Source organism: Cottoperca gobio, chromosome 14 (assembly GCF_900634415.1).
Source record: "Cottoperca gobio chromosome 14, fCotGob3.1, whole genome shotgun sequence".
Classification (NCBI taxonomy): Eukaryota; Metazoa; Chordata; class Actinopteri; order Perciformes; family Bovichtidae; genus Cottoperca; species Cottoperca gobio.
Genome location: NC_041368.1, coordinates 15,917,285 through 15,929,543, shown reverse-complemented (window position 1 = coordinate 15,929,543; position 12,259 = coordinate 15,917,285). Strand labels below are relative to the sequence as shown.

General features: G+C 39.9%; 1 protein-coding gene across 5 annotated transcripts in view; it reads right to left on the bottom strand.

Annotated features, from left to right (window-relative positions):
- Positions 1 to 11,865, bottom strand: part of LOC115018428 (protein unc-119 homolog A-like) — a 16,553-nt gene extending 4,688 nt beyond the window's left edge. Inside the window, exons 1-2 of one of the 5 annotated variants that reach the window (XM_029447343.1) lie at positions 8,724 to 8,928; positions 8,387 to 8,625 (exon numbers count right to left, since the gene is read on the bottom strand). In XM_029447343.1, the coding sequence (XP_029303203.1) occupies positions 8,387 to 8,510 (124 nt within the window). In that variant the 5' untranslated portion in view covers positions 8,511 to 8,625; positions 8,724 to 8,928. Of the gene's footprint in view, positions 1 to 8,386; positions 8,698 to 8,723; positions 8,929 to 11,805 lie in introns of those variants that run through there. The other 4 variants (XM_029447344.1, XM_029447345.1, XM_029447341.1 and 1 more) reach the window with 4 other exon arrangements.
- Positions 11,866 to 12,259: the final 394 nt, after the last annotated feature.

The following is a 12,259-nucleotide window of genomic DNA, read 5'->3' as shown; positions in this document are numbered from 1 at the left end:
GCACTTTCCAGGTCCAATTCTCTCAAATTCAAGGACCCTAACATGGCATAGTTTGAGACACAGATCAAGGTCAAGTACCGTCAGCAATTTCTCAAAGCAGTTGGTGCGTGAAACTGCGGGAGACGCACATGCAGACAGCAGAACGTAACCTATTTACTAACATTAGGTTACATTTTTATCAAAAGGACATTTCTAATCCAAAAACTTTCAAGGCCTTGATGTTTTCCCCCTCACATTCACAAACGTCTTTTTGAATGGTGTTTATTTCTACATTAATTCCCCCTGGAGGATGATTTACAGTGCTGCCGGAGCATAGAAATCTAACCCGAAGTCACAGCGTGCTGTCGACTCGGTTTACTGTATGAGGTGAATGTTCCTGACAGATCTGATCTGATCCGTTGCGACGCTCGGATGCTCTTCCGTCAGTTTAAACGCTGAGGTCGGCTCTTGTGAACACGTCAGCTCTGCGTACACCTGAAGAATCACACAGCCTCCGCACACACGTGAAACAAACACCCTCAGCAGCCACATTATTTTAATTAATAACATACAACATCTATGTCTGCAAGGAGTGGGAATATTAATAACCCTTCTGCATTATGGGAGCATACTACACTGAACCACAGCTGGCGGCGTCCTCGTCCTTTCGCTAACCGAGTGCTAGCGGTTACCTATGAAGTCCCATGAGGATGATGAGTATGAATGAGAGAGTTTGGTGTCTGTCTTGTGTGTGCGCACTCTCACTTCGTCTCATAAAGTAATTTACATGCAGTCTGTTACCTCAGGTCACACTCTTTCTGTGTGTGTGTATGTGTGTGTGCGGGGGACAAACTGGAAACAGGAAGCGCGTCTGAAAACCACTTCTTCAAACTTCAACATCAGCAGGTTTTAAATACATCCTGCAACAACTTCCCACTTCCTGTCCTCATCACTGGACTGGATCGCCCTCCAGTTAAATATTTTATACCTGTCACTTATAATGAGATCTTGTGCACGTCGTGTCAGCACACGTGAATTGCAGGGAAGCAACACAACGACATGCGGCTTTGTGACGATTTAGTTAAAGTAGGGATGCACTGATACCGATACTGAATATCAGGCCGATACTGACTCAAATAGCGGGATCGGGTATTAGTGACAATGGGGACAATTCAATTCTATCTTTACATAGTATATATATATATTACTCTTGTTCATCTTACATTCAAGACCTTATGATCAGAAGCACCTGTCTATAATACCGTCAGGTGTGCGAGAAGTTTGTAGTGGCCTTATTGTGAAGCAGTCACAGGAAATGTGTGTATGTATTTGTCACACCACCGACTACAATTGTTTACCTATACTGTCATGGTTTTAGTTTGCCTGTTTATGATATGATCGTTCTTATTCTGTTTGCTTGTTTTTGGGATCTAACTCCTGTACGCTGTCATTTCAGAACCGTTTGCCTGCCCTCTCGTTAGTAGACTCACTTCACCTGCTCATCCTGTCCACTCACCTGTTCCCTACTCCCTAATTATCTCCTTAGTATATTTACCAGTCACTTCCAGCAGTTTACAGATTGTCTTCTTGCCGTGTGCCTTAGTGTTCTAGCGGTCAGATTATAGCCTTATACCCCATCTTAAACCATATCCAGTTTTTGACCTTTGCCTGTATTTTACAGATTCTGCTTTAGCCTAACCCTTTCTTACTTTGTTTGGCTGCCTGGGTTTTTTTTGTATCCTTGAACCTTTTGTTCATAAAGACTTTGTTTTTTACACCTGCCTCCTGAGTCGTGCTACTGTTTATTTTTTTTTGTCTTTGAACTGTGACATGTGTCTACAAAAACAAGAACTTTTTGTTTGTAATTTTGCAGCATGAAATCAGATCGAGGTTGCTCATGATGGGGAAAAAGGCTGATTATTGACAAGGTCCACAGTTCAACGCACTGCACCACATGACCTATATTCAGCCTAAATAAACAGTTCTGAGCTTGTTTTAGCATTCACCCAGATAACGCTGGGACAGGACAGATCTTAGGAACCTTCCAGTATGAGGGTTTAAGATCACTGGCGTATGAAACCATATTTAAAGCTTATAAACATGCATTATTTTAAACCGAAAAGGGGTGAACGTGTCTTCTTGCAGCAGGAAACAGCGGTTGGATGCATGGGGACAAATATCTGAGAGGAAAATAAATTCTAACAATTTTTTTGCCCTAAAATGTTCAAGTGCGTTTAAATTATTTTCAAAATTCAAATTATCTTTGACTGAAGAAAACAAGACAATCCAGCATCGACCGAGCTCTGCAGAATATGAAAAAACAAAGTATCTGCTGACACTTGCAGGATATTACAGCAAAACAGAACGATAAAAATATGATATGAAAAGGGCCCCTCTTTGGTCTGTTTTGGTACCAGTTAGGTGGGAGGAGGAAGTCACTTAGGCCCAAGCTCACATGGATAATCCTGTTTAGTTTATTGTCTGATAGCAAAGCCAACTAGTCCCTGGAGGGAGGGTTAAAGCAGCGAGGGGGAGGGAGACGTGGTTAGCTAAGTTGCTTAAAATTCTTGAATGACCTTCCATACATTGTGACTGCCACTAACATAAAATATGCCAAATTGCAGGAGGAAAATGCCACGTCATCATTACTTTACAACTTTTTTTTAAATAGTTTGCATTGTGAGCCAGAGGAAGGTTGGAGTTCCACAGATTTCAAGTTTCAAAAAGCATCCTGTCTCTACACTTTGATAAGTTTGAATGAATAGTGTCATTATGCAAACGAGTCAATTACTAGATTATTGGAATCAGACATTCAGTTTACAGTAAAGCTTGTGTTTTCAAGGACAGAACTTCTTGTTTGATTTCTTAAATTCAGCTGATACGTCCTCCCCTAGGCACTCTGTGAACTGGGATTAAGTTTGAAAGCATGCAGGTGAGGAGCGACACATCTCGCCCCCATCTCTGACCGGAATCTGCCAGCTGATGACCACAGCGTCATGGCAACAATGCTGTGGTAAGATGCTTTTAAGATGAGGGACATTGAAAGGAAGACAGGAGAAGGAGGAGAACGTGAGATTTGGTTTCATGGAGGTTCATTCAAAAAGCTGTCTTTAAAATTAATATTGCAGACAATATATGCGCTGTACCTTCCCTAATTACATGACCCACCTGTGTCATCTTACATGTATAATGATTTTGACAAGCAAATAAAGTTGACCTGGTTTTCTTCACCTGCTACCCCATTTAACTTCCCAGTATGGAGCATTGAACTGCATCAGATCTGCACCAGCACACTGCTGAAAGAGTACAAGCAGACAGGACTGCAGGCCTAAATCGTTTTTTGCAGTTCTGGGCGCTTAACAGACCTCGCGTGATGTAAAATATATTCTCACAGATAATAACTCGGGTAATTTGCTTCCACACCGAAGACCTCGCAGGTCCACTGCCTTTTCACACACAGTCGTGTTTGTATAAGTGCTTGTCACTTAGCTGACACAAAAATAAGTCTCAACACTGTGAAGCCTTTTAGAGACACTCAGGAAATGTCATTTAAAGCTGTGAAACTTACCTCAGTGATGTTGTATGACTGACAGACACAATGACTTTGTTGCATGCAGATTGTTCATAAAACTGACTTCTCAGACTGACTTAAGTTCTACAGACTTCTAAAAAAAAAGTAACACGCATTAAAACATATGCAGTGGCTTCAGAATATACTCGTTTCTGATTGGCTGGAAGGTGTCGGTTAAAATTCTATATCGGAACACCTCGGAGGAGATGCTGTTTGTAACCATAGTAACAAAGATGATGCTTAGCTAAACTTTCTAAAACTAACTGGCAGTTAAATCAAAAGTACTGAAAGTGGCCAAAACATGCTTAAAAAACTTGGTCACGACTTCAACTTGTAATTTTTTACTGTACATTAGTAACCGGCCAAAGTATAAGTACGACTACAAGGTGTCCAGATATAGAAAATAACACATAAGTCATATGTCGGGACAATTTATCAATTGCTTAGAGCTGCAACTCATTTTCATTATCGATTAATCTGCCAATTGCTTTCTCGATTAATCGTTTGTTCAAATTAAATGTCTTTTTTTGTCAGAACAACAGTCCAAAACCCCAAAATACTCAATTTACTATAGTGTAAGAGAAAGAAAAGCATCACAATCCTCACATCTGAGAAGCTGGAACCAGAGAATATTTGGCGTTTTTGCTTTAAAAGAAATTAGTTTTCGTTCGACCAACGCAGCTCTACATCTGATTATATGCACTTCAGTCGGAGACTACATCAGCCTCAAAGATTCAGTAGTGGTAAATTATTTCTAATTAGTCATCCAACAGGAAAATAATCAGCAGCAGCTTGACAAATTGATTAATCAAATTGTTTATCAAGCACAAACGCCAATCATCTGCTGGTCCCATCTTCTAAAATGTGAGGAATTGCAGCTTGTCTCTGTTTTATATTGTAAACCAAATGTTTAAGACAACATTTGGTTTTTGAAAACACCACCGTGAGCTTTGGGAAATTGCGATTGGCATTTTTCACAGTTTGACAGTTCATAAACAAGATTAGGGCTGCAAGTAACAATGGTTCATCTATGAGATATCACATAGACGAAGGTCTTCAAAGATATTCAATTTCAACGATATATGACAAAGAAAAGTACCAAATTCTCTCATTTGAGAAGTTGGAATCAGAAAACATTTGAAAAATAATTATTTAGTTATCGAAACAGTTAGTCAACTAATGAGTTGTTTCAGCTCTAAACAAAACCAATGATTAATCAAAGAAATAATAATACTGAAATAACTAAATTGCATTCCTGAAAGAAATAAGCATCTGGGAGCCTTTCATGCAGCTCTGAGGGTTGTGATGTGTTCACTGACTCGACAGATTCAGATTCAGTTAACAACATACGTTTGGATCAGATCAGTTGACTGAGCAGAAAGTCTGCTCTATCTATGCAAATCTTAATCAATCTCAGCAGCTTGCTTTGATTGCCAGACGGATGGAGCAGAAAATATTTAGTGGCAACTTCATGCTATTTTCTTAAGTCAATTTTCTGAGAATTTATCTGACACAAAGTAAAGTTTCCTCTTCTGTGAGACTTCTGTGCTCCAAGCATCTTCAAACAAATTATTTGTTTATTCATTTTTTCATCTGGCCTGTTGCGAAGTCTGGCCGAGTTCTGTCAATTGTGTATCACGCCACTTCAATTTCAGCCACTTGAGAATGTGCAGCAGCAACAGCAGAGGAGCTTCACTGGCTGTCTTCAGGTTGTTTCCTGCTTTGTTTGACCGCCACAAACGGTGTCAAACAAGCGTGAGTATGTGTGCACATAATGTCCATTTCATGTAATCCATCAATATACAGCACAACTACACTGTTAAACAGGGGAGCACATGAGAAGAAAGAAAGGGAGGAAAGTAGAGGAGGAAGTGTGTGGGAGAACATAGACGCACGCTCCGCTCGCTGTAACCACTGGGAGATGCTTTACATTGCCGTAGTGACTCAAGCGTGTATCCACGTTGCTGTGGTGACATGTCTCCTCTTGCCTCCAGCAATGACGCCGTGAGATAGGAAAGTGAGTTTCCAAGACCATAATAGGGATCAACGTGGGAGACAGAGTCATTATGGTCGTCGCTGTGCAACTAACACAAAGACAAAGACACTCACACATGTGTACTATACAGGTATGTGTCAAAATACAGCTGCAGTTAAAGGACAGTTAAAGAAACTAGCAGACTTTACGGCGACCATCAGTAAGAGAGGGAAGGAACAAGCTGAGCCAAAGGATGTTCCCAGAGCTCTTCCTCTTCTCAGTAAGCTGTGATTATGTTGAACTGGATGAGTAAGATCTCGTTCTTCATTACTACATAAACTTCCTCTATTTTCTTGAGCGACATGAAGAAGTTACACAAATAAGGAAAACAGATAAAATGATGACAAATATGAAAACAGGAAGGAATTAGCTGTCTGGAAGTCATCTGTAATAAATTAACTTTTTCACAGAAACAAAGCAGTGTGATTGGATTTGCTTAACTATGCTGTGTGGAAAGTGTTGACATAATCAAGTTTAGTAAGTCCAATTAAAATGACCATTATAACAATAAAAAGCAGTTAATATGGGGTACACACTACACAAGAATAAAGCAGATTTTGGACCGGCCAGCAAAGCCCTGATATTGTGATGGCTTTAAAGATTATCTCGTTAGATTTCCATGTGGTGTGAGGTATGTTTACATCCCCCGATCTGCTTTAAAGTCCCTCCTGGACGCACCGATTTCAAATCGTTTCAACACGTTTAAATTTAATTAATTAAACTAATTAAATTGGGTTGAATTTATGTTGCTGGACACTGACCTCTTTATTAAATACAAGTTTACAAGATAACGTTGGAATTGCCTACATGGTGGTTGCATATAACTCAGTTATTGCCATCTTTATAATGTTATGAAATGATATCTAACACAACTCAGTTAGGTGGAAATTGTTGATGAGGATTAAGTAAAGGAGAGAGACTTCACTTATTGTATTGCTTATCTCACAGTCACATGTGGAAAGCTACATGACCATCAATACACAACATATGTGAACGTGTGCTGGTGAGTTTAAATAACCACACTTGTAAGCTGGGAGAAAATCCCACAGAGTGTTTGTTTGCCTGTTATCACGCTCAGTATGTTTTGAATCGGCCAATGGACCCGTGTTGTGTAAGTAAGGTATTATACTGGCCTTTAAATAGTCAAAAGCCCTGCTGGCCACCTGTTAGCTAACTACTGATTTAAGACCTGAGGTGGTGATGGAAGTAGGTGTTCTTGTGCACACAAGAGCTCCTTGGCCGCTATATCTTCCTGTGTTTCTCTATAAGAGGCTTGTTTAAGATTTAGAGGTATGACATAATTTTAAAAATGCATTAAGTAATCAGCAGCTGTTTCATTGTGACATGATGAATATGCAATTTCAAGCTTTTTTCAACACTAAGTATGGTAATCAAATGTCTCAACTGGCAGAGAAGGCCCTCAGCCATGAAAATATGTATCAAATTGGTTTGTTTATCAGTGAATAATCTACTGGTGTTTAAAGACTATACATATTATTTTGTAAGTTTCTTTTCTGATTATGATTTTACAAAACAAAATGATCAGCTAATGAATGTCCCATTGTTACAGATTAAACTGCCCAACAATACTATACAAGTTCAAATGTTCTTCAGCTCGACTTACTACAAGAGTAAAGTTATATGTTAAAGTATCATTAACACTAATACAATAATATAATGTATAACAATCACAGGGGCTGTTTGTCTGCATAACAAATACTTTTACTTTAAGTATGTTTTGCTGATAATACTGTTAGTTTTTTTTTACTGATTTTGAATGCAAGACTTTTACTTGTCTGCTAATGGGAGTTAGACATTGTGGTATTACGCGTAGCCTACTTAAGTAAAAATAGCAATTAGGTCCATTACCTAAGTAAGAGCTCTTTCTACTACTTATACAACACTACTCGTACTCTCCTGTTGAATCCAAAGCTACTATACCTTAGTGCAGAATTAAATTCTCTACTCAGGTGAAAAATCGACTCATACAAACTCATAAACTGTTTTGAAGGACCTGAAAGACCTGATGCAACTTAAAGGGACAGTGTGTAGGATTCGGAGGGATCGCAGATTGCAACCAACTGAAGAGCCCTCCGCTCACCCCTTTCTTTACAAGACAGCGGGAACGGGCCAATGAGTGCAAAACCGTTCAGGACCTTCACCTCAATGGTCAGCGTAAAAACATGAAAGGTCCCACCTAGAGCCGCTCGGAGCTACTGTAGAAACAGGGCGGCGAACATGGAAGAGGACCCGGTCCCTATGTAGATATTAAGGGCTCATACTAAGCTAACTAAAACACAACAATACTTAGTTCCGGATTATTAAACACTAATGAAAACATCGTTATGAATATTCCATTTCTGCTAATAGATCCCCAAAAATACTACACACTGGCCCTTTAAGATGATACAATGTAAGTCATGCATGCTCAACAATTAACCATCATCTGCATTTGGGAACTCCTTCACTGCTCCATCACCTCTTGTTTCCCAGCATGGTTGCACTTATTCAAACTGCACACATGGTGTTTTAAAGCACCACTCACTCACCTTCATGATTGCGTGCTAAACTTATCCTCAACACAACACTGGTTGGCTGACAGGTCACAGGAGGTTTAAAGCACATCTGCAGACAGGTTAACATTTACTAGAGAGGGGGCTCCAGTGATGCGTTATCATGTGTTTGAATAGGGCCTATGTAGATTACATAAATAAGGGGAAACGGGAATGACGTGATACATGACTCATACAGGACCACCTTTGTCCTTCTCTGTGTCACTCAACAACCGACCGTGAACTTACTCTCTGTGATCTTCTGCAAGCCCAGAACATCCTCCGGAGTGATCACCGTGCTGCCGACCAGGTCCTCCTCCGTGGTCAGCGGGACCCCCACGTCGGTCGAGTTGCAGCCTTTCTTTACTCTCATCGCCGCCGTCTGCTTCGGGCTGCCGTTACTGCTGCTGTCTGTGCCTCCGGTGTCTCTGCCCGGATTATTACCGGCAGGCTTCTTAGCGGTTGACGGGTCCTGGCTGTTGCCTCTGCTGGTACAAGAATAGCTCATTGTCCGCTCCTCCTCCCCCTCTACTAACCCAGGGCTTCCAAGATACAAAACAGTTGCCTCCCTCTCTCCCTCCCTTACCGAAGGATGCAGACTTGCTGTATGTTATCCGGTGCTTAATTCAAATCCGCTTCGTCTTCATGAGCCTGCAGTCTGTCTCCGCAGACGGGTTTGCATGCAAGCAGCCGTGGCTCTCGTTGGTTGAGCGCAAAATGTGGAGAGCGCGTTGATCGCTGATGCTTTTCGGCGCAGCTGCTCTCCGAGGCGCTATTTCGTTTGTTTCAAGTGAAGATAGAAGTCTGAGGTTAATTATCTACTTGGTTGGAAATTAAAAAAAGAGGCGGCAGATGGTCCTTGCTGTCAAGGAGGGGAGGGAGGGGGGTGTCTCAGCGGCAGCCCTCAATCAGCGGCGCCCTGTGCGGCTGACAGAAAGCGGATGATGCTTCCGCGCGCAATCTGCGCTTCAATTGACAAATACGCGCAACAATCCATATCACAAAACCGCCGATGAATTCAAAACACCCCTAATATTTGCAAAGTGCTGTTAATTTTCTTTTTAAGCACCTACACATAAGGGAAAGTTCAGTTACATATGACCATTAGACATATACAAACACGGAATTGTAGTTTGAGTAACATAGGCCTATATAGGGTAAAGTCACAGTGACTTTGAAACAGCGTTCCCCTGCATTATGCAACTGCATAATATAATCTGCCTCTCAGTTCTAGCACAGAAAACCTCCGAGGATAAAAGGGACTGCAGTACACTGACTGTTTTGCTAACAGACAACACACCGTCAAAATGGATAAAGACGTAGAGCAAACATATATAGTCAACCTACAGGTGTACAATGTTCATTGGATAATTGGTTAAAGTCAAGAGGATTTTATATCTATTGGTTAATTAATGGATTCGAGCGCGGGCGTTGCCAATATCAAAGTGATACAACCCCTGCATTATAATCACATCGCAAAAACACAAAGATGGAAGTAGGCCTACAAAAGATACAAAGTACTGCATCCATCAATTGTAGTAAACTCGAGAAAAAGCAACCGAGTTTAAGAGTGTGAATCCAACATGCCTCTCTGCAGAGCAGTGAGTTGATAATATCACCACCTCTAGGACAGAGAGGGTATGTTTTTAGTCCCCAGAACTTTAGGTTTGAATGAAAGACTCTTACTTATAATGGAGTATTTTGTACATGAATGCATTGGTACTTTTACTCAGACCTAAGTAAACAATATAATACTGGACCTTTACCTAATAAAAGTAAATTATTAGTAAAGTAAAATATCTGAATACTTGGTCCACCATTGCATTGTGTTGCATTTCTCTAGACTTTACATAACTGCTGCATTGTAGGAAACAAAAATCATATATCGGCATTTCAGCCCAACAACATCAGATCATTGTAACCCCGTTTTTTAGAAGCTGAGGAGAGAGCATAATGGAAATAACTCAGGTGAGGATTTAATCCTACTTATGTGTCTCTCTCACTCTTTACTGATGCATGTAAAGTCTCTGCATGACTCACTGGAGATCTCAGTCACACATGACTATCCATCACAGCTCTGCAGTGGCCCTGCGTGTGATGATAACAGAGCCAACCCAACTGTAACTGTAGCCACACCAACAAATCCCCTGTCACAGTAAGACAAAGACTGCCTAAATATTCATAATATATGGAGATTTCAGGTCCATGAGTCGTTCTATAAAGTATTATCCCGCTACGTTAATGTTTCCCACATGGCTCTGCACGGATTGACTCCACACTGTGAGACATTTTATTGTATTTTTAATCATCTGTTTACATTAGTTTTACTGTAATGACGTTTTATCGTATGATACTGTAAATATGTTTTGGAGTATGATACAGTAAATTACTATACACTAATTATAGCCTAATACACGATGCACAAATTATTATTACAGCAAATTTAAACACAGGTTTACTGTATTTAATATAATATGTTAAACAATTAAAGTTAATAAGAGGTATTAGAGTACAGTTAATAAAGCAGGTAATTACTGTCAGCAAATTAATACAAATTAAATGTAAGTATTAACAATGTCACATTATTAATAACACACACATGTGCATCATTTAAGTGCCTAACCCACTAGCAAAAACAAAAAATCTTGATTCATTTGGTGATGATGGTGGGATCGATCTTGTACAGCTGTAAAATAATAGAGAGCCTGTGAGAGGTCATGAGGTGGTCAGGGGGTCGTCTACATGTTTAAATCAACAGGTAGGCTAACAAATTAAAATAAAAGGACAACTGTCCACTCAACTACAACTGGCAGCTGTGTTGCCTGTACTAAATGTGTAAGCCCTAGAAGTGCTGAAGTTATAAAAGAACCGATAGTCATTGTAGTATCAATATTACATTAGGTTTATTGTCATATTTAGTTATTGTTATCAGTTTGCAAGGGCTTCACATGACCACAAGCATCATTAGCATTATACAGTACCATGAAATTGAAGCAGCATCAGAGCTGATGTCAGCGTAACAAAATTAGTAGTAGTGAAAGTAGCAGCAGGAAAAGCAGTAGTGTCAGTAATAGTACTAATTATAGCAGTAGTGATAATAGAACAACAGCATTAGTAAAAAATAATGAAAGTAATAACAAGATTAGTACTTTTAGTAGTTTAGGTGAACATCTTTTGAAATCTTTATTTAAATTAGAGTGATAACAGAAGATGTGTAAAGGATCGGCCACAGCTGGCTTCATTTCAGATTTTCTCACAGAGGACGGCCACCACTACATTAATGACCATCTTAACTAAGGTCATAAGATTTCAATACTCTTAGCAAATCATAGACATTATCCCTACAAAAATATGACCATATACTCCGAGTTGCCAGTTTCAGGTGCACCTTCTAAATCAAGTACAAACATTTTGTATTTAGTTAATTTGTAATGTGTAACCAATTACAGTTTTTAATGCAGCCAATGATCAATAAAAGAAAACAGGAAGAAATTTGCCTCATTAGTTGACATTACGTCAGACAGGAGATTAACTCTAGTTGTGAATGCGCATGTGCTGTGCATGAATGGATTAAATGAGATTGGTAAAGGTGCATTAACAGTATGTGTTGGACAGGGTTATTGACCGCCATTATTATTTATCTGTTGCAAATGTACATATATATTTACCATGTGATTTGAAGCTTTAGGATATCTCTTTTTATTCATGGTAGATCAACTGTATTGTCACCCAAGGACAAGTTTCCCAAAGGGAACAATGAAGTACACGTACAACACATAATCGCTACACCCTGATTGGCCAAGAGGGGAAATGCACCAAGCTGCTCTCAATTTTTAATTAGGAGCCAACAGGTGATCTGAATAACCCTCCAATCAACTCAGGGGAATTGTGACATTCAGCTGAAATGAATTGGGAAAACAAAAAATGACAATAAGTACTAAAAAACGAGGGTCTGTCACAGGTTGGTCTGTTAAACATGTATAGAAGAAACTGAGGTTTTGTTATGTGCTTATGAACATTGAGAGTCGGCTATATGGTCCCTGTGGGCTCTTCACATCAGCCTGCTGAGTCTGCTCGTCCCTTTGTCATGTCTGAGCTGCTGCTGCTATCATCAGCAGAAAA